The sequence below is a fragment of the Crocodylus siamensis genome, chromosome 13 (genome assembly GCF_052110815.1).
Source record: "Crocodylus siamensis isolate JL-2025a chromosome 13, ASM5211081v1, whole genome shotgun sequence".
NCBI classification, from domain to species: Eukaryota; Metazoa; Chordata; order Crocodylia; family Crocodylidae; genus Crocodylus; species Crocodylus siamensis.
The window spans coordinates 14,035,567-14,060,058 of NC_143407.1; the positions used below are offsets into that span (position 1 = coordinate 14,035,567).

A 24,492-nucleotide genomic window follows, 5' to 3' on the forward strand; every position below is an offset into this window, starting at 1 on the left:
CCAGGGCATGGAGGCCAATTTAGGGCCTAAACCCACAGGCTGCCATCAAAACCTGATTCCCATGTGCTGAATTCTCACAGCTCCCAGGGAATGTCCCCACAGCTGAGTGCTTTGGCATGGCAGCCTTTATGCTATTGCAAACCCTGCCAGCACAGTGTCTCTGGTACCACAGGCAACATCAGCTGGAACAAGAGTTGTAGGGGAGATGATCTGCAGGGTGACTTCAGGAAGTTTCCAGGAAGCACCATGTGCTTGGGGAATTTCACAAGAGCACTGAGCACACAGTGCTCCTCATGGCTGTGAGCAGCAGCACTGAATACAGTGCATTTAAAATAAAGATCCAAGTTGTTGGAGTCCAAATGGAGTCCCTTTATTATTGCACAGAGCTCTGTGCATAAAACAATCAGGAGCCCTGTCCTGCCACCTCCATAGGCTGTGGCCATACTCACATGTCCACTCGGTTGCAGGCTGTGATGAGGCGCTGTAAGGCCCTGCCAGTGCTGTCACCTCTAGGAAATACTGAGTTCCAGGAAGAAGCCCTAGGAAAGTGAAGTTCTGGGTGTCTGGCCCAACTGAGATGTTCCTTTGCACTGGGTGCTCCCTGCTGTACAGCCGGAGTAGGAACTGGTCCCTGTCACCAGAAGCCTTGTCCCAAAAGGCAGAGAGACCAAAGGAATGTTTTTTACTGGTCAGAGTCACGTCAGATGGAGCCAAAGGGTCTGAAAGGAAAGAGATGTCCAAGTTGCCACAGGACACAGAGAACAAGCAGCAGGGGAGTGAGCAGGGCTGATGCAGTGTCACTATTGAGACAAGAAAGGAGGGGCTTGTGCTTTGGGCACAGGCTGGTGGAGTCGGGAGATGTAGCACTTATTCCCATTTCCACTACAATATGAGCATGAGTGTGCTACCCAGCCTTGCTGTGCCCTGGTTTCCCCATCTGTAAAATGGGAAGGTGAATTAATCAGTATGGGAGATATCCAGATATTACAGTGATGGGCTCCATAGAGAACTCAGTAAAAGATCAAAGGTGGTTTCCATTCTAAAATGCTCATGTGGAGGAAGGAGACTGAGATTTCAGCCACAGAAAGGCGTAAGCGTCTCCAGTCTTGACGAGCTGCATTGACCTCAGACAGTCTGATCTGCTAGACCCTGCAACTCTTGTGCCAGAAAGCAGAAATTCTTGGGTCAAGGCCCACACTGAGACCAAACAGTCATGCATAGCCCCAAACCCATATCACTCGAGGAACCAGCAATGGCACTGCCTCTTACTAGGTTTTGGCCATATTTACTGTCAGGAGCCCAGTTCTCCTATAACTCCTTCTGGGAGTCCCTTGCATTGAAAGCATGGAGAGTATCACATGCCAAAGGCATGCAGGACATGGCATGTACCCTGCAGGTGTCTAGGGCATAGGCAGGACCACCATAGGTCACTGCTTGGTGGTATGTGAAACAGCCTGTTTGACGAGGCTAGTCCCCTCCCAATGGCAAGAAAATCCACAAAGGCCAGTGGGGACATGTATTTGCAGTGAAACAGACCCATAGGATGATGCCAGTGGGTGGGAGAGACTCTAGCCACATGGAGAGAAGCACTAAGCACACATCAACACAAATGCTACACCTAGAAAAACTTAGCATGAGTGGGTTTCAAAGGAGAACAACACCCTGGATCTCACTGAAACCTTGGCAAAAGGGGTGTAAAATCTGCTATCTGCAGGGATGGGCGCTCGTTTTGCACAGATGTCCATGATACACAAGAGGCCAGAGGGAAGAGAGTCAAATAACTGTCAGAGGTTGGTTTAACTGCACAATACTTCATGTGATTCTGAACTGCTTGCACCAAGCCTGAATTTGGCCCTCACAGTCATCATTTTTTCCTCCTCCATCCTCACAGCATATACTTGTGCACATCACCGTCCGCCTTTCCACATCTGTCCGCCCATCTTCAGACATCCAACCACCAGGCACCTCAAAGCACCCATCACTGTAACATGATATTTAACCACAGGACTGTCACATTTCTATGTGGGCAGAGCAAGATGAACAGATAACACCAGGCTGGGAGACACTATTCTGAGCTCAGCAGATGTCACATACTCACATGTCCAGTCCATGGCTGTGCACACTGGGGATGTGTAAGGTCCAGCCACAGCAGCCACCTCCAGGGTGTACTGACGCCCAGGGCTCAGCTCCTCAAAGGTGATATTAGTCCAGCTTTTCTCCAGGGACACATTCCTGATCTGTACCTGAGACTTGGTTTCCAAAAGGACACCTCTGTAGTGAATGATGCCGACAGCAGGAGCTCCTTTCCAGGAGGCGTACAATGAGGTGCTGTGTCCATGGTTGTTGAGGCTCAGCTCTTCTGGTGGCAATGGATCTGGGAGAGGAAAGGGACTCGAGTCACAGTCAAAGCTGGAGCCAGGCATTAGAAATGGAGTGGACCTGTGCTGTGGCCTGAGACATGCCAGGCTCAGACCACACTCCACAGTGAACTCTGCTCCCACAATGGAGGGCAGGGCCTTGGAGAACAGAGACCCCCTCCTGATAACCTCAAGACAAACATGCTCCACCCATGAGGCCTGCTTAGGATCTACCAGGTCACTGCCAGCCCTTCAGGCACAGCATCATGCTGCTGTTCAGGTGCAGTACAGAGCCCCTTGTGCTGAAGCATTAAGAGTGAATCCCTGCTGGATGGGATGCAGGTTGGATGGACCAACACTGAGCTGGTTGGCAGGTGATGGGAGATGACTGAAAGCAACCTCTGGCATAACCCAGTACAGGAGGAAAAAGTGTTGGCCAAGGTGCATATGCAGCCAGATCCAGTACCACAAAAGGATCTGAAACAACAGCAGGAGGCTGGATGCCCAGCTAGATGGCTGCACAGTCTGACTGGATGTGCTTGTCTGGGTTATGCCAACCCATCGCTTAATGTGCTTCACAAACGTCATAGCTCTTCTGATCTCTCTGCTGTTCTGTTCAGCAAAGGAAACATCAGGGATATACAACCACTGATCTACAACACCCAAAGGGAGGCTGGGGAGATGGGAAGCGCTAGGCACTTGTGTATGTCCGTGGCCTCTTGCTAAGGCTGTCTCCAGCCCTGTTAGCCCCATAAGCACATGGGCAAAAGCACTCACATGTCCAGTTGGCGATCTGCAGGGGTGGAGAGGCATGCAGCCCAGCTATCGTCCTGATCACAAGGGTGTACTGGGTCCCTGGGTTCAGTCCCTCGTAGGTAAGGTTGGTGATGCTTCTCTGTACAGAACTGCTCAACACCAGTGCATGGGGCTCCATGGTGTATAACTCCACCTTATACCCTGATCCAGTAGCCTCCTCCCAAGAAGCGTGCAGGGTAGAGGGGCTTTCCTGGCTGGACAGCCTTGCACCAGGTGGTGCTACAGGTTCTGCAAGGCATAAAGAGCCGGGCATTGTAGTTGCACGTGCAGGAGGGCACCCAGGGTGCTCCCCACACAAGGAATACTGGCATGGTCCTCCCCGCATGCATTCCAGGGGGATGAGGCAGCCCCTCAGCACTGCATTCTGGGACTAAACTGAGAGAAGCCAGAGTAGATCCCCTTGCCCCTAAATGGAAACCACATGGGCAGGGTGGTTCCTGGCCACATCAAACTCTGGGACACAAAGGGCAGCCTCTTCTTGCACAGGACTGTGGAAAGGGGCAGAGGCTGTCTTCTACATGGGCCCCTGTCACTCAGTTAAAGGGAATTCAGTGCTGGGGGAAGGGCAATGCTGGAAGACAGACAGTCTTATTCATCCTGGCTAATGGGGATTGAAAAAGGCTGTCTTCCTGGCCCATTCAGTCCCATGCAGGGTGCCCATCAGGTTTGTGCTAGGCAAAACCTGGACATGGAGTGTGAGGCTGCTGCTTCACCTGGCATGAGGCTGTGAGCCAGGCCCCAGGTCCTGGTTTGCCTTTGGGACCTGGAGCCAGGTCAGATGTCTAAGACCCAGGCATACACCAGCACTCTGGTCTCACACCCTCGTTCCTCCATGGTCACCAGGTGGTCATGCCAGTACCAACAATGTGCCCGGGCAAGCCGTGTGCCCAGTGCTGAGGGGGGCACAGCCCGCACCCAATTTCTCCAGCACCTCTTGCTTCTGGCCTTCCCACCCCAGGTTCATATGTGGGTGAGGTTTAGCCACGGTGACCTGAAAACCATCCCTGTATGTGGTTTCTCTAATGGCTCAGCCCTTCAGCAGTGAGTCTTCCTGTCCCTGTGGTGCCTGTCGGCTAGGTGTGCCAGCCTGGTGGACTCAGGCTCACTTACGCGTCCAGGTGGCTGCACTCTGGGAGGATGCTCTGTAAGGGCCAGCCATTGCTGTCACCTGCACGGTGTACTGCTTCCCAGGGCTCAGACTGTGAAATGTGATACGAGTGCTGTCTCCTCCCACAGACACATTCCTGGTGGGGGTTTTACTCTCTTCCTGCTGCAAGGTCACCAGATAAAAGTCTCTGTTTCCAGCTGGGGAGCTCCACTGAGCCTGTAAGGAGCCATTGTCCCCATCACTGCTCAAGGACACATTGGTTGGGCTTAGTGGGCCTGGAAGAGAGAACACATGGGGAAGGAGGTTGGTGCATGTCACCTCAAATCCATAGGTGACTGAAAAAATACCTCGGACCGCCCCATCATCACCCACCCACACTCCCTCAGAACCCATCTTCACTTTTGGGAGAGTGCTTCATGCTAACATCACAAACTGTGATTGCAGCGGGTAGCATCCCCCATGCAGCCCTGCCACTATCTCTAACAAGGCCCACACTCCGTCTACGAAGAGAATTCCTTGGGAAGAGACCAACACATGAATCAAATGGTCAAATGAGCACAGACTTTAGCATCAGCACAGACTTTACCACCCCACTCAAATACACAAAGGCTGAGGCAAGGTTGCTCTCTACCCCATATGCTATTAGGCTGCTTCAGTCTAGTTTTAAATGTCCTGAATGATGATGCTCTCTCTCCTGCCTGTGGGAGACAATCTGCTCACTGGCAGGACATCATTCTTATATTCTCCCTGTTTGCATTTCACTGTGTTCATTAATATTCCTGAGACTGGCCCAAAACTTTCCAGCATGAATGTTCCCCTTGAATGTATTTGGTATTGTGCAACATGTTGTTCTCTCATGGGACATCAGCTGTAGGCAGCAGCAGCCAGCGCAGTCACAGGCTCTCTAGGGCAGTAACCAGACTGGCTGACGACATGCACAGCTTCTGAAGGGAACCGGAACACAAGAAACAGCTGCACTTCTCCAAGATGCAGTCAACTGGGCAGCCCACTGACCGGAGTAAGCAGAATAGCAGTGGTTTCAGCACAAAGCCTCCGAGTTCAGAATGTGCACCCACACCCAAAATCCAAAGGCACAAACAAACAGCCAATATATCAGGCCGGCCAACCCCCTAGGGCAGCATAGCTCCTGTGATTGTAGTATTCAACTTCTGGACCTTAATTCTGCAGCGCACGACTGTCTCTAACTGTTTATTGTTCTCTGGAGAAGGTCACATCCCCCTGCATGTTTGGCATGAATGGACCAAGAACGCTCTGTTCACTATCTGCTTTCACTCCTGCTGGCTGAGAAGACCCTGATGCCTAACTGCTGCCAGAACTATTATGGACTATTCACAGCAAGAAAGGATGAGTAAAAAACATATTCCTAACCCAACCAGGAAGCCTGAGAGTGGTTAGCATATAGGAGACCTGGGTTCAATCCTCTGCCACAGGCTTCTCTGTGATATTGGGCAAGTCACATTGTTTCTCTGTGCCTTTGTTTCCCCAGATGTAGTTCTCTATGTCCCAGGAGTGCATATGGACCAGTAACGTAGATAAATCAGAGGCCAGGAATCGTGCTGGGTGACCTGTACTGGGTTTGCTGCTGGGGCCTGTAAATGTTAAAAGACTGGCAGACGTGGTGTAGGTCAAGGCCTCTCTGTGTGGCTATAGCCATGGGGTTCTCTCAACCACTTTAGACTCAAGGTACCCCTCGCTAGGCTCAAGGCACCTCTCAGAAAATGCCGGCTCTTAACTCACTAACTTTTTGACTACAGAAGAGTAATAGAGAGATTCTTTTGCTGCAAAATACTCAGAAAGACCACAGCAGGTCAGAAATCTCTCAGTCTATCTTGTATCTTGTGACCCACATTTGTACACCTAACAGTGCTAATATTGCACGACATCCCATGGCACCCTTTAAAGGACTTCCAGGCATCCCAAGGTGCCACAGCACTCTGGCTGAGAACAACTGATGTAGCCTGACCATAACTTCACACAGGTGAGCATACAATTCTTGTTGAGCAAGAGGGGAATGGCTGACCTCTGTGGAGTACCCTTTGCGTTTTCTATGGGCAGTGCAGCATGCCTCCTGGGTCCAGGCAACTTCACTTGCATTACTCGGAGGAGGGTTTTTTTCTTTTCCTTGTAGGGTCCTGCTTGGTGAGGGAGTTCTTACCCGCACCCCAATACAAATAGTAACAAGGAGGACCTTGCCTCAGCTCAGCAGCTTTCATCATCACCCAAACAGTATCCCTTATGTGTGAGGATTATGGGTGTCCCACAGTACCCCCACCCCAGGGTGAAAGTGCAGTGGGGCAGGGGAAGCAAATTGCCTGGGAACTATGAAGATCATAGCCAGCATTCACTCAGCTGTCACTGACTCTCAGCCAGGAAGATACAAGTTGCACACAGGAACAGCAGCCAGTTAGTGAAGGTGGAGCTCATTTGGCCTGAAATCAAGCCTAAGGGTGCTGTCTGCCAGATCACAGCATGTGCCACAGGCTCAGAGCCTTGGGACTCTCTGCTGGCTGCTGAGCGAACAGGGCTTGGCTGTCCTGTGCTGCTAGAACAGGAGAGGCAGGTGGGGGAACCCACTTCTGATGAGACCCAGAGGCCAAAGGGACCGGCCAGTGCTGCAGGACACCAACGCACCGAAGCTGAGGTGCCAGTGCCCCCACACACAGACAACTGGTCCCACTGCTAGTAACAGGGTCCAAACACGACACACAAAAGTGGGCAGCAGGGGCAGCCTCATCCCAGTGTGGGAGGTCAGCCAGCATAGGGTCCCAGCACCTACAGGGACCGCCAGAAACCCCCGCTGCTTGGGGTCAGCGGGCTCCTGACCACTGTGGCACAGAGGCTTTGTGTCAGGGCCTCCCTACTACTTTGATCACACACAACCCAGGGGGAGGCTACTGGCTGCCATGGGACCAGCTCCACTTTGCCCTGGGCAAGATTCAGTGTGGACACTGGGCATTCACCCGTTCAAATGGAAAATCCAGGGAAGCCCCGCTTCTGAGTCTGAAGCTCCTTCTTGTACTTCGCCCTATTCACTTGCTCCTGTTGTGGGGCTGGGGTCCCAGTCAGGCCTGACATTACATCCCTTTTGTCCTGAGAGCAGAAAGTGCTGCCAAGATGACTTCAAAATGTGTTGCATCTCCCTTGGGCTTTTGCTTTTCCTGGTCCAGATTGTGCCACTTAGCTAGGAGCAGCTGCTGTCCACGTCACGGAGAAGTTTTCCTAGAAAGCTTCCCCTCCCACATAGGCTCAGCCTCTCATGTCTCCTCATCACTCAGCAGCAAACTCAATGCTTGGTAGTGCAGGAAAGAGGGTGGTAACCATCAAGGGCCACATGCCAGAATCAACGAGAGAAGAGAAAGTCGAGGGACTGCTGCCTGTCAAGAGTGTCACAGGGAGGGTAGAGACAGGGGTGGGCCAGGGTGGTGGCTGAAGGCAAGCAGTCCTTGTCCCCTTGCAGATGTGGTGCTGCTGCTGCAGCCTGGGAGAGGAGGCTCCAATTTCTTGCCCGGTTCTGTCCATTAAGAGGACAGATGCTGGGGTTGTCTGTGCGGCTCAGCAGAGTGTTATTATGCACAAGGCAAATACAAGAGAGCTGCACTTACACTACTGTGCAGGCAGCGCTACCCACAGGCACGGCCATGGAGCTGGGAGATTCAATCAAGGATCCAGGTGCCACTGGGGAAGCTGGGAGCACCCACCTGGCCTCTGGGCCTGCTCTAGCTTGAGGAGGAGGAGGCACTAGATCCTGTTCTGGCTCCAGGAAGGCAAGGGGTTAAGGCTGGCTTATCCATAGGGGGAGAGAGAAGACAGCTGGGATTTTCTTGTTTCTCTTTCCTGCTATAACCTTGCATGGACACAATACATGGTTTCCCCAGCCAAAGGAGCCCACTGAAGAGCCTGATCTCTGCTAAGCAATCCCCATGCTCAGTTCCCTTCACCATCAAGTTCGATGGAGAATGGGGGGAATGGCCCACCTCTGGCTGCACCCAACCATATTTCAGGGGCTTGGTTTGAAATCCCTTGCCCTCAATCACTGACCTCCATGTAGTCAAAAATCAGAAGCCAGAACCCCCAAGATCATGAGAGGTTTTAAATGATTTCTCACTACCTGCTGGCCTGACCCCTTAGATGCCATGGCTCCAGGCTTTTCCTTATAAGAATCAATGCCTGACTTTTATTGTAAATGGAAAATATCTCCTGAGTGCAGGAGCTGCACAACTGTCACGAGACTGGCAGTACCTCTCTTTGACTCCAGAGCCTTGAAAATAGCATGGCTATTCACAGCCTATGGCCCCAAACTCTGTCCCATTGTCCCTGGAGAGCTGTACTTACATGTCCAGGCTGTGGCATTGGGCCCTGATGCCATGTAGGTTCCAGCCGTGGCACTCACCGCCAGGTGATACTGGGTGCCAGGGTCCAGGTGCTGGAAGGTGTAGTTGGTGAGGCCTCTCTTGGTGGATACGGCCTTGCTCACTGTTGGGGAGGGGAGGCTGTGAAGCTCAAGGTGCAGCCAGGCAGCTCCCCCAGCACTGGTCCAGGAGGCAAAGAGGCTGGTGCTGGAGCCCAGGTTCTGGAGCCTCAGTTCTTCTGGGGCAGAGGGTGCTGAGGGGACAACAGGAGCAGAGTAGATTCATTTCTGGAAGCACCATGAACACACATGCACAGGTCCACCTACTACCCCCACTCCCAGCTCCCAGGGCTAAAAGAAAGCCCTCTGCCAGCCCAAGCTCCCTTACATGCGGCACAGCCAGCCCCCACCACGGCACAGTGACATGCTAGCACTCCAGCCCTAGCGCACCCAGGCTCTGAGCTGCAGCCCCATGCTCCCTTACCTGTCCACTGGTGGATACTGGTACTGGCCTGGCTAGCTCCGGCTAGCGTGGTGATCTTCAGGGCATACTCACTGCCAGCCAGCAGCCCCTCAAACAGGAACGCGGAGACATCTGCGAGGACAGACTCATTGCGCACAGCAACCTGGGAATCAAGGTGATAGAGGACGAGCCGGTAGCCATCCTTTTTGCCGGAGGCATCCACCCAGGAGGCCTGCAGGGCTGACGTGCTCCCACGGTTGCTCAGGCTCACGTTGTGTACAGGTGATGGGCCTGGACCAGACACAACACAGACAGGTCTGCTGGCAGCCATGCCTCCCCTGCCCCATTCACACTACCTGGGAGCCAGCAAAGTGTGAAAATGTTCCTTCTCAGATCCCCCAACTAGATCAACCCACCTCAGTCTGCTAGACCCCTTGCCAGAGCCACTGGCCCAGATCTTCCCACCTGTCCCGCCAAACACCCAGCCAGATCCTCTTAGCCAGATCCAGGCCATGGTTTTGGGATAGCCCTTGGCACTACGTCAACCCCCACTGGGGAGAGGCAGGGCTAGAACCTTTTCTTGGACCAGCATGAGGAAGCCTGTCCCCTGCCTGGTGCAGCAGGGTGCAGGGGCAGTGACCCTGCCTCCCCGCACAGCTCCCTCTAGCTCAGAGAGGGCAGGTTCCACTAAGATTCACCCTCGTGTAACTCCTGCCCTTTGCATCACTGCTGATCCCCTCAGCTGATGCCCTGGGAAGCTCTTACTTGTCTGTCCAGTCACCACCTCTCTGATGACTGCTGCACAAGTTAGAGCAGCGGTGACCTCAGCACGATAGTGCGTCCCCGGAACGAGCCCTTGGAACTGGAAGCCGGTGGCGTTGGCTCCCGCTGATCCATTCTGCAGCAGCAAGTCCGGCTCCAGCGTGTAGAGGGCCAGGGAGTAGCCCAGAGCCTCCCCCTCTCGTTCATCCCAGGACAGGAAGAGAGAGTCCGAGTGGCCCTGGTCACTGACACTCACATTTAGGAGGGCCCCTGCAGAATCAAACCAACAGTGCTAAGCAGGCCCCTGCGTGGTTGAGGGGCATGAGCCACTCCCATCCCAACTGCTCCAGCAGTGCTTCACCGGTGCCAGGATCTCAGGTGCTCCCTGCCCGCACGAACCCAAGACCCCTTCTCACCCGGATGCTGGCAGAGACCATTCACCATGGAGTGTCACTTGGCTAAACCACTGTGCTACCCCAGACCATCCCACCTGCCACTGCTCCACATTAACACCAGACTCCTGCTTTGTCTCACTGGCTTCATGCACCCAGTCCAACCCAAGCTGAGAAACACTCTCCTTGACAGTCCCAGACTCCTACAAGTCCATTCATACCTCTTGGACTCAAATGAATAAAGGATTTGTATGACTCCAAACCTAGACCCTAGGGGCTTTCATCTTTCTTAAAGAACCACTGCCATGGTGAGCTGAACTGCCCCTCACTTCAGGGCTTTCAGAGGCCAGAAGCTGACAGTTTAAGTGCTCTGAAAGGTTGTTTGTGTCCTAGGACAGAAACAGTGAGTTTTCCTGCCTCCAGGAAACTCCACAAGCTGCTGTGCTTCCTACAGGTCGGCGCCTTGCAGCTGACCCCCAGGCACAGTCTAGAATAGTCTGGCTATTAATAGTTTGGGCTTTGGGTCAGGAGTGAGGGACAGAGAGGTATGCCAGAACTTGGGGCTAGGTAGCAACATGGGTAGAGGGGCCAGGAGTGAGAGGCATGGCTAGAACAAGGAAAACTCAGAGCTAGTATAGTAAACAGGAAGGACTACAGGTCAGGCATGAGAGGCATCACTTAGAGGGGACTGAGGAGTGAAACTGCAGAGAGCAGGAAGAGATTGTAGCTGTGGCAAAGTTGTGTGCATGGGTGGTGGGAGCTAGTTGCCCAAGGCAGATCATTCAAGGCTCTGCTGGGAGGCACAAGAGCTCTGGTGTCAAGACCACTACATGCCTGGATGTCTGAAGCAACAAATACTCTCACTGCTCATTGCTCCAGACTTCCCCAGAGCCTCCCTGGAGTACCCATGGCAAAAGAGAGCTCATCCCAGCTCGGCCTGTGCACAGGGGAAGGTGTAGAGAGCTGCTGGGACCAAGCGCCTCCAGCTCAGGGTGGGGATAGCAGAAGCCGGGAGGCAGCAAGCCACAGTTGCACAACCCAACGCTGTGGTGCGTCCTTGCTGCCCAGACTTGTTGGAGTGGCATTACCAGCACGCAGTGCCTGCGGGGCAGACTTGTAGCAACAGAGCTGGCTGTGGATTGGGGCTTGGTCCATCATGGCCTTCCCTGCTCTGGCTAGCAACAGCACCATTAGGGCAAATAATCCAGCTACAGTCAGAGGAATCTGGCACTCATTCCATCCCCTTGTTCAGGACAGATCAACACCAGCCGCAGGGCACTGGGATCTCTTCTCCCCAGAAGACTAGGCAGACTTGCTTCAATGGGCAATGTAGCAAAAGACACCCCCAGGATGGCCCGCAGAGACATCCAGGGTTTCAGCACCTTAGTTCTGCCTTTTGTTCGGAGTTCATTTCTGTTTTTTCCCTTAAGAGGAAACCCAGAGGAGAGGAGGAAAAAGAGGAAGAGCAGGGTGGGGGAGAGGGAGAGTACTGCCAAACCACAGTGCATCCCTGGAGCAGATTGTGACCGACTCCTCCCTGCAGAGCTACACAGAGAGAAAACTGCTGGAGGTTTTTATGCAGGGCTCAGCTGCAGCTTCACGGAGGGGCTTTCCTGAGGGGTAGGGAATGCCCCACACACAAGTGTGCAAGCTGCATAGCACTTCTCCCAGAGCACAGCATGGCAGGGAGACCATACCCCCGGGAAACTCCACGAACTGCTGTGCTTCCCGCAGGTCAATGCCTTGCAGCTGACCCCCAGGCACAGTCTAGAACAAGGGCCCCCAGCCCTTGCTACAGAGCCAGGGCACTGTCTGGCACAGTCCACAGCTGGGCAGCCCATGGCTTGAGGTCCCAAGTTAGCAAAAGTTCAGCTCACAACCAAAGATTGAGAAGCCAAGCACCTAGCTAGCTATGGAGCCACATCTTTTTAGGGCTCTCTCTTAGCTGTGTGTGGCTCTTCAAAGCCTGTGGGGGTGGCCGTTAAAACAGCAGAATCACCTGGTGGGACAAGACTCCAGGTGTCAGCAGCCTGTGGGTTTGGGAGCCTCAGCCATGTCTAAACTGTCCATCCATCCTGACTGTTTAAAGAGGGACAGTCCTTCGGTGCTATGCATGTTTGCTGCCAGATACAAGCACATCCTTATCCCTGGATCTGTGCCTCAAGGATGGGAATTAGTCCTGGATTCTCACAGCAGCTGAGGGCAATTCAGTAGGAGCTGGAATCCCTGCCTGCCTCTCCCCGCCTGGAGGAGCAGACAAAGAGGCTGTTGCTGGTTTGTGCTCTGGGACATGGCAGTGGGGACTAACACTTCCATCTTGTATTGTAGGAGGGGACGGTGCAGTGTAAGAGGGTTGGGCCCTATCCCAGCAGACTGCTCCAATTCACTAAGCCAGGGCTTTGCTCTGCGGCATAGCTGGAACTGTCAGCACTAGGGCAACACTCAGCTAAAACCCTCTCTGCATTGCCGAGACTGGAAACCATGCAGGAACTAGGGGAAAGGACCGGTACTGAGCTGAAATTACTGGGCAGGCATGGAGGACATCTTGCTGGACGCCTCTCTGGAGGTCTGCCCAAGAGCCAGCTTTTCGTTACTCTGCTCTCTGCTCCACGCCGCTGCAGCCCCTGTCTGATGAACTAACAGGATACAGATGCAACCAGCAACATCTCTGCCTAACTCTGCAGTGACTTGGGCCTCTCATCCCTACTGGTTTCACTGGGTGCTGCCTAGTCTGGATTGCTCATTCCTCTGAGCCCTGTTCCCCCTCCATGCACTGTGACTGCAGCAGCGCAGTAGGCTGGTCCCCCCGCAGGGCACCACAAGCTTTAAATGCTGTTAGACTCAAGCCTGGTCTCAGCTGGGGCAGCAGGTCCTTTCTGCCAAGGGGGCTCCAGGCCCCTTCCTCCCTGGACATACAGCAAGAGGGATATTTAAGCCCTGTCACCACATTTAAAGGAAAGGCGACACTGCCATTCCTGAGGCTTTGCAGACAAAAGCCACATGATGAAGCATAGAGTGGGTATCCTTTCAGAGCTCCAGCTCTGCGACCTGGTGACTCCTATGGTCAATGCCCTGTAGCCTGAGGGAACCACAGTTTCTCCCATCTATCTATAACAGGGAAGAGGGAGGTGCAGTGCCAGAAAATCCACTTCCATCACCACCATTCAATGCTCCATGGCAAGAAAGGAGCCAGAACCCAGATCCTCCTGCACTAAAAAGTCAAGTTCTTGACCTGAGGGACAATTTTATTAACTACTAACAAAGCAATGTCAGTTCTAGGGCCAGCCAATAAGGGCAGGGGTGATCCCTACACTGCCTCTTTCATTATGACACTTATTTCATAGGGGTGCAGTCAGGATACTCTCTGATTGCATCAAATTTCAAATAGGCTCTAGTTTGTTATTGCTGGGCAAGTCTACATGTGCATTAATGCATCATAATTATGGTGCATTAAGTTAATAACAGGTACTAACTTAATGCATCATAATTGGAGCTACTGTGCTGTAGCGCCAATGCACATGTTTTAGGTGACACTGTGCATTAGTGCATGAGTACGGCTTTCGCCGTGATGTGCTAATGCGCAGTAGAGTTAACCTATTGCGCTTCTGCGCTTCTAGTGTCTTGTGTAGACGCACCCACTAAGATCCCAGTTCCCATTGCAGCTCAAAGATACCGGGTACCCTTAAATCCCAGCACTAGGAGGAAACCCCCTGGCTCCCCCCTACTCACCACTCTTGCTAGGCATTGCTTCAACCTCTGCAGGCCCCTCTGAGGTTGTCTCATTGCATCTGTCAACCTGTGGAATTGGAGTCACCAAATGAGACCCAAGACTCTTACCCAAGAGGAGGTAAAGAGGGGACTCAGTCACAGTCCCCGCACATGGAAGACTTTTAGGCAGAGCTGTAACAGGGCAGTGGCACATACTGGGCAGTAGCAGTGCCTGGGTGCCAGTGCTGAGCATGGCCAGCCAACAGCAGCGGTGGCCATTGTCCCCCACCCCCGCTCACACCACCAGTTTGGCACTTGGAGATGCTGCCCTGGTTGCCCCACCTTAGTTATGCTACCAGCTTTGGGTAGCAGAATACTCTTTCATGAGGGCATAATGAGATGTCATGACAGGAAGCTGAATCCAAACAACTAACTTCAAGTTAGAAAAAGCATAGGCACACAGTTTAACGGAGAAGTGTGGGGTAGAGTCTCCATCTCTCAGTGTGGTTAAACCCAGAATGGGTCTCCTCATAAAAGCTCTGCTCTAGCTCAGCCAGAAGTTATTGGGTTTGATACAGAACCCCTGAGTGAGGTCCCCTGTGCTGCCAGGTCAGAGTGGATGATGGTAACAACCCTTCCAGCCCTACCATCTCTAAACCTGTTGTGCTCCAGCCCTGTATCCCCCACATGGAAGTGTCTTGCACCATAATTACAGCTGGTGACAGCTAAGGAACTGTGAGAAGCAGATGCTCCATCCCAAGCGCAGGTGTGGCCATGCCTGGGACACAGTCACAACAGGGAGCAGTCCACTGTGCAGCTGGGATCTACACCACATCCTTCACTAGCATCCCACAGCCATGCTAAGCATGTGGTCTCCCCAAGCCTTTCACACAAGACCTGGACCATCTGGGACTGAAGACAGGGCGGAGGGAATACTAGTTTGGATGGAGGTTTGGATACGTAGTGTAGAAGGGATGGGAGAAACCCCACATGGAAATTTTGGGCAGAAAATCAGATAGCAATTGGGCAGGCAGCAGAGGCTAGTTGTCCTGAGGCTCACAAGACAGGCCATGGCCCCTGCTGGAATCGATTTCCCCTCAGTGACTCCCAACAAACCATCACCCTCCTTCCATGATGTCAGTGATCAGTGCTGAACTGGCTACCTGGCAACTCCCCTTAGCAGCAGAGCAGCCTAAAAATCCGTCCAGCTGCTTTCTGAAGAGAAGGAAAGCAGGTTGCAAACACAGAGCTGGACCCCAAGAGGTGTGGAGCCCCTTGCACTCTCAACCCCAGGGATGGGTGCTTGCACGTCTCAGGTGCACTCCTTCAGCAGCTGGACTGGAGACACCCTGGGGCAAATACTCTTGGGGAGAGCCCTAGATTCCCTCAACTTTAAGGGAAGTAGCTCTGCTCCGTCCTCTTCCCTCAACAGGCTACAGAGAAAAAGTCATCTTTGTTGAGTTACTTCCCTCTTGACTCTACTGCCTGACTCATTCCTGGACCCTCCACCCACTGCAAAGCTGGCAGGGGAGGAGGGGGAAAGGGCTCCCAAGCAGCACAACCTCCTGTGAACAGCAAACAGAGGATTCCCCAAGCCAAGAGCTGAACAGCCATGGCAGCAGTTAACAGACTCTGACTGCAGGCTCCAGGGCGAGAGGGCACTGGGGAGGGAGAGGAGGAAAAGAGCCAGCTGGTAATTGCAAACTTCGCTAATTTGGTGCAGCTGTGCAGCTGGAAAAGCAGCTCAGAAGAATGCTGTCATTTCTCAGCGGGGTAGGAGTATGCAAGTCTGTTACAGCCAGGAAACCTGAAGCCAGCGTCCCACACAGAGAAACTGGTTTAAGAGACAAGGGCTTACCTTTGCCTGGGTGCCTGGGAGCCAGGATGGCCACAAGATGGGCAGCAGCAGCAGCAGCAGCAGCTCCATCGGGAGCCTGGAGGTTCTGCAGAGAAGAGGAGCAGCAAGTTTGGGGTCCTGCTAGATGCAATTCTCCCTGGCCAGCTCTGTTCCCTATCCCATGCCTTCCAAGCTTGCATGGGGTAGACTGGAATTGGTGGGGCTACATTCTGGATGCCTTCCTGCAGCAGATAAATCAAGAGCCGTAGCCCTTAGGCAGGGATAGCGTGCGCCTGCCTGGGGTAGGAGAGTTTGGAAGTGCTTTAGTGCATGTGTGCGTGTGTGAGGGTGGCGGGGAGAGGGAGAGAAAGACAGGGGGAGAAGTAGAGGAAGAGAGAGAAAGAATGAGTTCTTCAGTAAGTGTGTTCCCGTGTGTGCATTTCTCGGTGTCCTGTCTGTAAATCTGTGATTGTTCCTCGGAGTATGTGCATCTGGTTTTTTTGCCTGCGTGGATCTGCCTCTAATGTCCCTGTTTGTGTGCGTTCCTGTAGCTGCTTCTGTGTGTGTATGTATGTGTGTTTGCCTTGGGTCAAATTCTCAGCGTCTGTTAGCCTTGCTTGCCAGTGTTTCCGTGCGTATGTGTGTTTGCGCTCGCGGTCACTACATGTGTGCCTTGTCTACGTGGGTCTGCTTTGCAGCATGTGAGAGCTTTGCCTGCCAGTGTTTCTCCTAGGGGCGTGCTTGCCTCTGCTGTGGGTGTGCCCCTGAGGACGTGCCTTGTCTGTGAGAGTGCATGTGCGCTGGTGGCTGTGCGTTCCTGTGGGTAGGTTTCTAGGATGCTGAAGCCTTTTCTGGCCACAAGAATGAGCTCTGCCGAGTTGCTAGAACTGGTGCAGTGATGGGAGGGGATGGCCCGTGGCTCTCAGCTGGATGGGAACACGGGCTGGGAGTGTCTAAACCAGCCCCCAGCAGGAGGTGGGTCGAAGCCTCAGGGCAGCCGTGCTTGTGTACAACAGCTGGGCCCTCCCCAAGTACCACTCCAATCCTTTTCCCTTGCCTGAACTACTGCTCTGCTTTCTGCTCCTTGCCCTACTTGCTACTCTGTTCCGTGCTCCCTGCCTGACTTACCGCCTGCCATGTGTGGTACCTGCCTGTGCTACCTGTGGCACATGTGCAGCAGGTTGGCCACCTCTGGTGTACAGGAATACCTGGGGGTATTTGTGTGCACACCTCTTTCCACATGTCGCTGAAGTGTTTGAGGTACACATGTCTTTGTGTTGTGCATGAGGTTGTTTCTGAAATGTGTGCATCTGTGTTGGTGTGTGAAGTGAGTGTACATGGTGTGTGTAGAAGGGGTGTCATGTGTTGATCAGATGTGTGCCTGTATGAGGCATGGTGTGTATTGTATGCATCTGGAGTGCATGAGACATGGGCCTGTAAGCACCACGTGTCCTGTATCTGTGTAGTGTTTGCAGCATGCCGTGTCTGCCTGTGTCAGGTGTATGTTCAGTGGCATAAGACGTACAATGCCTGTTAGAAGTGTGAGGCACGCATCAGTCTGTGTTGGGGCATGCTGCGGTGTGTGTAGCATGCTCCATATTGTTTCGGTGTGGTATAGGTTCTGCCTGTCTGTTGTGTGAAGGGTGCTGTCTGTGTGCATCTGATGTGAGAAGTATGAGGCACATGGAATAAAATATTTGCCTCTCTGTGAGCAGCAACTCCTGTCTGCCCATCTCTCTGGGTCTGGGTGCATGTAGCAAGGACCCACTGGCTGATAAATTCATGGGGGAGATGCTACTGGGTCCAGACTAGGTTCAAAGCATCAGGACAGCATCTGCAGCAGGGTCAGTGGCATGTGTACATCAGTAAATTGGTGCAATGTGTGTGGCAGATGAGACCCAGAGGAGTCTGGGCCAGAACCCAGCATGGCCACTCTGGCAGCACCCAGGAAGCCCCAATTCTGTGAGCTGTGGGCACTCTCGCCAGTACTGAGGCAGCCCTGACTGCTGTGGAAAAAAGAAAAGCTCTGGAGCCAGCTGCATGTTGGAAACCCCCACCTACCTCCTGTAGGCATCCTGCTTGTACATGGCAGAGCTGCATGTGGCCCTTATACCCCCTTCCAGTTGGCTTGGGCTGCTGGGCCCTTCCCAGGGAACAGAGCTGGCCAGAGGGTCTGCTACTGCCCGAGGCACAAATGCTGTTCAAGTAGTCGGGCACCTGCCATCCTGTATCTAGAGCCAGAGAGCCCTACATTGCCCAGTCAGCCTCAACCCATCCCCTTCCACAAAGGAGCTGGCTAGTCTCATACCCAGAACTAGAGATATAGGCAAGGGCCACAGGAGGACTGGCACCTCTACAAGGATGGCTCTGGCCTCCCTTGGATTCCCTGCATCACCTAGGCATTGAGGGAACTTTCCAGGGGCACAGACCTCCCTCCCCCACCCACCCACCCACTCTAATGGATTATGATAGATGGGGACTCCCACACCAAGATATGGGATCTGCCTTGTTGCCACTGCCCCCAGTTGGTATCCTCTGAAATGACTGTGTGACTCCAGTATCCCCCACCTCTTTTGTATGGAGTAGCACTCATTAGTTCACACTGGTGAGTGCTGAACCATCCATATTTTTTTAAAGGGAAAGAACCTATTCCTCTACTTAGAGCACCTCTATTAAAAACAAGTGGACGCAAGACCATTCCCATTTACCAATACATGCATGACTTGACAACATAAAACCATGTATACCAAAGCATTTACACCAGGGCTCCTAACACAGCAGGTGTTCTTGCCGAAGAGAAACAGGACACAAGATAATACATCTGGCTGTCACAGGACATCACAGCAGCACTTAAAAAAAAATCCTTAAATACTGCCCTGATTCTGCTGGGAGCTGAGCATCAAAATACATGAATAGTGCAGCTGTTCAGACCATAGAGGATCTAGCAGGCCCAGCAGAGAGGATGTGGGATTCTGAGCGATGAGAAACCTAATCTTGTGGCTGGAGAAATAATCCATGGTCCGGAGAATTGAGAGTGTTCCAGTGAGGGGGGCGACCCCCTGGGAGGTAGAGGGAGAAGAAAAGGCAAATGGAAATGTAACACTGACCTGCTAGTATCTGCTACCAGGAACCTCTGCCTTTACGCGACAGACACAGATCAGTAACAGAGATGCCCACAAGTGAGCTATTTAAACAGAATGACTATAGGAAAAATTCATGCTTCCTTACGTTTCATTAGGGGATCCTGTTTTGCTCCTTGGTTTCTTTAAAAAAACAACTAGTGCTGGCTGAAACCACCAGAAAAAACAAACTTTTCAGTGCAAAGGGGCTGACTGCCAAGATGCCACCCTGTCCTGTGCACACCAATGTGGTGTCCCCTCTGCTTCACAAGCGACCCACCGGGCACATGGCTGGCACTAGCACGAGCAGCCTCACCCAGGAAGCAGAGATTTGTTCTTAGAACAGTGTACGCAGCCCAAACGGAAAGCCCCTCCTCTTCCCACACCTCGTCACCAAAGCAGTCTGGATGCAATTTCCACTCAGCGCTCCCAACTGGGCAATAGGATGCAGCAATGCGGGCGGAGTGTGGGCAGGCGGGGGCTGCAGGCTCTTTCCATTGGCTGGGGCAATGGGGAGGATTCGGGCTGGCTGCTGGAGCCATTCACAGAGTTGGAGGCTGTTTTGAAAGGCCTCCTTCCAGCGCTCAGTGGTTGCAGCCAGCTGAGCTTTGGCTTTTAAGTTTCCTTTTGAAACAGTCTGCTGCCAGCTCTACCCCCTGCGCCCCAGGGCAGAGTTATGGATTTACAGCTGGCCTGTCCCCAGCTGTGTTTGCAAAGAAACTTTAGCCTTTGCTTTTATGCTTTATCTCGCTAGACAGGTTTGTGGGGCTGGCGTATGGGGTGTGCAGCCAGGCAACCGAGTGATGGGATCATGGCATTCACAAGTACAGGAGACAGCGAGAGAGCCACTCAGGGAAGTAGGAGAGGAAGGAGGTTGTGTTTTCTGGACTGAGCAGCAGGGATCCTGGTTTTCTTGGATTAAAAAAATTGCAAATTCCCTGATAAAAATGAAAGGCCGCTCTATATAAAAGGTATTGACTGAACACCATGTTTTATTGATACATTTACAGTTTTAAAGCAATTTGGAAACCTACCCGGGCCTCCATCACTATAATAAGATAAATTCTAGATAGCTATATTTTGGCATTTGATTATGGGTTTTTCCATCATGGAAAATCAGAGCTCCTGCTGGGACCACTCTGTGGACCACTATGCCACATCCTGCTCACCCCAGCTCCAAGGAGCCCCTTGAAGTCTGGAACTCTGCCAGCCTGCAACGGGAATCCCGCAATTTCCCACATTTTTCTCCTTTAAAGGAGAAAATCTGCAATTTTCCATGTTTTTCCGTGATTGTTTGTGACCTTTCTATATATTCTTGCGACCCACTTTTGGGTCCCAACCCACGGGTTGAGAAATGCTGGGCTAGTCCAATCCCCTGCTCAATGCAGGACTATCCCCAACTAGATCATTCCAGCCAAGGCTTTTTTTGAGCTGGGTCTTAAAAACCGCCAAGGATAGAGAGCCTACAACAATTCTAGGTAACCTGTTACTAGGATGGTAAAACACTGCAAGAAAATTCTTCCTAATATCTAACCTAAACTTCCCTTGCTGCAAATTGAGCTATTGCTCCTTATCTGTCATCTGCCACCATTGAGAACAGTCCAGCTGCATCCTCTTTGGACACCCCCCCACCCACCCACCTTTCAGATAGTTGAAGGCTGCTATTAACTGCCCCCTCGGTCATCTCTTTTCCAGACTAAATAAGCCCAGTTCTCTCATTCTTTCCTCAGAGGTCATGTCCCCCAGCCCTCTAACAGCTTTCATTGTCCTCCACTAGACTCTCTCCAATTTGCCCACAGCCTTTCTGGAGTGGGAAGCCCAAAACTGGACACAAGACTTTATATGTGGCCTCAGTGCAGAACAGAGGTGAAGAATCACTTCTCAGTCTGCTGGCAGTACTCCTACTAATGCAGCCCAGGATGCTGTTAGCCTTCTTCACAACAACGACACACTGTTGGCTCATACTCAGTTTACTGCCCACTGTAACTCTCAGGTCCTTTTCTGGAGAGCTGCTTCTCAGCCAGTCGGTCCCCAGGCTGTACCAATGCATAGGATTTGTTTGTGATGCTGTGAACGAGCAGTGTGGCTGGTCTGTTGTGGAGGGGAGAAGGCATGGCCGTATTGGGCTATTCTGCAACTTTCTGGGGAATGAATCTGTGCACTGAAAGCTCTGCTGCTTGCTGTGCACTGTGTCACCTTGCCCCAGGCTCGCCCCACCCCAGAGGCTGGCATGAGGAAGGCGAGGCCCCACAGCAGGTGCTTCTCCCTGGGGCACAGAGTCAGGGTGGGGACTGACTGCATCTAAATCACAGGAGGAAATTGCAGGCCACTGAAAAGTGAGAGACTCATTCATTAGCTGGAGTCTTGACCAGCAGGAATTGCTGTCTGGCCTGTACATACCCCAACTCCACTTGAAGGAAACTCCAGCCAGGACTTTCTGTGCTTGCACAAACTTGGCAGGAATCTGAACTCTCCCTGGCTGTCCTGTCTCACCCAGAGCGGGCCTGCTGTTCTCGGACACCTCCCCTGTGTCTGCAGCTCAAATGCTCCAGTCACCAGCTGCTCCACAAAGCGCACACAAAACCCCTGGCACAAGCGGCACAGCAAGTCAGTCGCAGGCACTGGAAGCACAGCTCAGGGGCCACCTTCTAGCCCACTGATTAGGTGGGAAAGAGGATTTAGGCACCCAAGTGCAGTCCTATTCCACCCTACTCAAACCCCTGAAAAACAGTTCATGAAAAAGATGGTGGGTCCTCCTCCTCACAGCTTTCTGTGCGTCTTAGTCTCAATGGTAAGATGACAGTGCATTACACAAGCAGATGCAGTCATGGGTCTTCAGGCCTTAAAGCAGGGTGGAACAGAATCACTGTGAAGTGTCTAAGTCCACTTAGATGACTAATAGGAATAGCATCTGGCCCCAGGAGTCCTGCCTGCCTGTCCCACTCCTCCCACTTGAACAGGTCCTGACCATGGTAGAAAACAGCAGGGGTAGGAAACTTGAGCCATTTGACTCAGCTCTCAGCTTCCTTCCTGCTGGTCTAGAAGAAATCCCACAGGCCAGAAAGGGTCAGCCAAGCCTTTGAGATCCAAAAACTTGGCTGTCTTGCCAAGCCAGGAGGATGGATGAAGAGGTGAAAACCTCTGAGCTGGTGGGAAGCCCAGGCCTAGGGTATCTCAACTAGCAACTAAATAACCAACATCTTGTTCGGCACGGAGCTGCTGACAGGGCTGGCACTGGCTGCTCTATCAAGTCTTCAATCTAATATATGGGATCCTTGCATCCTGATCTGATTTGTTCACCACTCCCAGCACCTACCCCCATATGGCAACTTGCACATAGCACCCAGCCCAGGGTGCCACTCTGGGCAAGCAGGCTAGAGCCTAAGGAAGGGCAGCACATGCTCATAACTCAACCCAGTTAACCTGGGCGCTGCAGGAGCTCTAGCTCAGGAGGCCCTGGGCACAACTGTGGCTTTATGCGCTCCTTTAGGGGCTCTGTGGAGAGAGGAAGAAAGTGAAACAGCTACAAGATGCCAATAAATCTTACTGAGAGACAGGATCCTTTATACAAAAGGGACCATTGCAGAGTTAACTTAGGGGACCACCAGCCAAGTCTGAGCACTCAGAAGAGTCCAACTTGGGTGGGAGCAGCCAGAGTCCTAGCCAAGTTACTGTGACCTGCTGGTATCGCACTTCCCTGGGCATGTCGCTAGGACTCCGGGGAAACCACAAAAGCTACAAAGCTTTCCTGCAAAGGCACTACACTCCTGCCTTGCTCTCACCATCTCCAATCAAGGACATGCAAGTGACAGAACACCACAAAGGTCCAAGCAAGGCACTAGTGGGCCATTCGCCACCCGTCATCTTGATGCCTCCATGTTTACCTTTGCCCAGCGCCTCTGTGGCCTTACAAACCTTGCCTATTTAGGCATGCAAGCTTTTTGGGGCAGGGACTCTTTTCTATCATATGAATGTACAGCACCCTGCACAGCGGGTACTTAGACCTCTTTGTGCAACCACAAAACTTGCACTTGCCTTATAACAAAGAGAACAGCTATTTGTGTTATGTGCACACCTAAGCACGTTCTCTTCTCCTTGAACAGGCGGCAAGCAGCATACTGCTTAGCAAAGTACCTGTGAAACATCAGTGCCCCAGGGCAGTGTCAGAAGCAGGGACTGAACCTGCAATCTTTGCAGCTTGACACTTGAGCCTCACCTACCTGAGCCAAAAGTGTGACATCTTAAAGCTTTGGCAACCTTGCCAGCCTCCATCATGTGACCCAAGCTCCACAAGAAAGGGAAGGAGCGTCACAGAGCAGGCAGGGCTGCTGCATGTTTCAGGACCTGCTGTCATGACAGCCATCTAAATGCTTAAGCAATACCTTGCCCTGGGCCCAACCAGCAACTCCCAGGGGTCAGTCACCAAAATGTGCATGAATCTGGTGTTCCTAGTTGCTGAGCAGCTGCTAAGAAGATGGGCTGAGGTTAAAGCTCCAAACTAGGAGGATCATTTTCCACCTGGCAGACTGTGAATAGTAGTTGAGAAGACTAAAACAGGGTAAACATCTGTACAGGGCCCTAGGGGTTTGCCTGACCACAAGTAAGGTGGCCCTGCTGGTTGTTTCTCCTCATGCAATAGCCAGTGAATAAATGTGGGGTGTCCTCTATGGGACAGGTCTCTCTGGCCAGTGAGCAGATACAGCAGGAAGATGGTTCTGCCCAAGACTCTCTTTATCAGGCTTTAAGTGTAGCTGCCACCTATGGGTTGCACCCTCACAAGCTGGTACACATAATGCTCCAATGAATATGGAAGCTGAAGAAAAAGAGTTGAGGGCATGTTACAATGGAGACGTGTTGGAGAGCAAGTACCAAATGAGCCCGTGGAATAAAACCGTACTCTCATATGCTCATTTCTATCAACACACTCTAAATGTGCTTCTTCTAGAAAGTCACTATAGTTTCATAGTTTCACTATCATTTCACAGAGGAGGAAACAGAGGCACAGAAAGGGCAACTGGCTTGCCCAAGGTCACCAGCAGGTCTATGATGGAACCAGAATTAAAACCCAGCTCTCCCAAGGCCCTGGTCAGTGCACCATGCTGCCTCCCAATGGTATATTAATGAGCATGGCAGAAGCGGTCCAAACAGGAGTGGGTGGAGATCCAGGAGAGAGATGCACACGCTGTGCCTTGTGACTAAGTTAATTCTACTTGGTGCAGGCTCTTTACATCCTTCTGCTCCCCACAAGCTCCAGGGAGCCAACATCCCATCCCTCACTGGTGGGCTCCCTGCAGCCACTCACCCTCTACTTCAGGGGTGGGCAATTATTTCAGGCGGAGGGCTGCTTACCAAATTTTGGCAAGCTGTTGAGGGCTGCATTTCCCTCTCCGGCACAGGGAGGCAGGAACAGCCCCATGGTCCCAGGCCCGAAGCCTCTGCTAGGCAGGGGTTTTTGGTTGGGGGGGGCAAGGCTGGGCAGACCTTGCTGCTGGGTCCTGCCACCAGTTTCCTCTGGGCCCTACTGCCCCTGGCTCCTGTCATCTTTGACAGGCAACTAGGAA

General features: G+C 52.5%; 1 protein-coding gene across 6 annotated transcripts in view; it reads right to left on the minus strand.

Moving 5' to 3' along the window:
* LOC149853967 (receptor-type tyrosine-protein phosphatase V-like) overlaps positions 1 to 19,261 on the minus strand; it is a 60,007-nt gene extending 40,746 nt beyond the window's left edge. For 2 of the 6 annotated variants that reach the window (XR_016438860.1, XR_016438861.1), the window contains exons 1-9: positions 15,834 to 16,660; positions 13,997 to 14,063; positions 9,879 to 10,145; positions 9,135 to 9,404; positions 8,635 to 8,904; positions 4,284 to 4,556; positions 3,135 to 3,401; positions 2,099 to 2,374; positions 450 to 719 (exon numbers count right to left, since the gene is read on the minus strand). Coding sequence is in view for 2 of the 6 variants with exons in the window: in XM_090025318.1 (XP_089881444.1) it covers positions 450 to 719; positions 2,099 to 2,374; positions 3,135 to 3,401; positions 4,284 to 4,556; positions 8,635 to 8,904; positions 9,135 to 9,404; positions 9,879 to 10,145; positions 13,997 to 14,063; positions 15,834 to 15,902 (2,029 nt within the window). In the remaining 4 variants the exon portion in view is untranslated. Of the gene's footprint in view, positions 1 to 449; positions 720 to 2,098; positions 2,375 to 3,134; positions 3,402 to 4,283; positions 4,557 to 8,634; positions 8,905 to 9,134; positions 9,405 to 9,878; positions 10,146 to 13,996; positions 14,064 to 15,833; positions 16,662 to 19,040 lie in introns of those variants that run through there. The other 4 variants (XR_016438862.1, XR_016438863.1, XM_090025318.1 and 1 more) reach the window with 3 other exon arrangements.
* Positions 19,262 to 24,492: the final 5,231 nt, after the last annotated feature.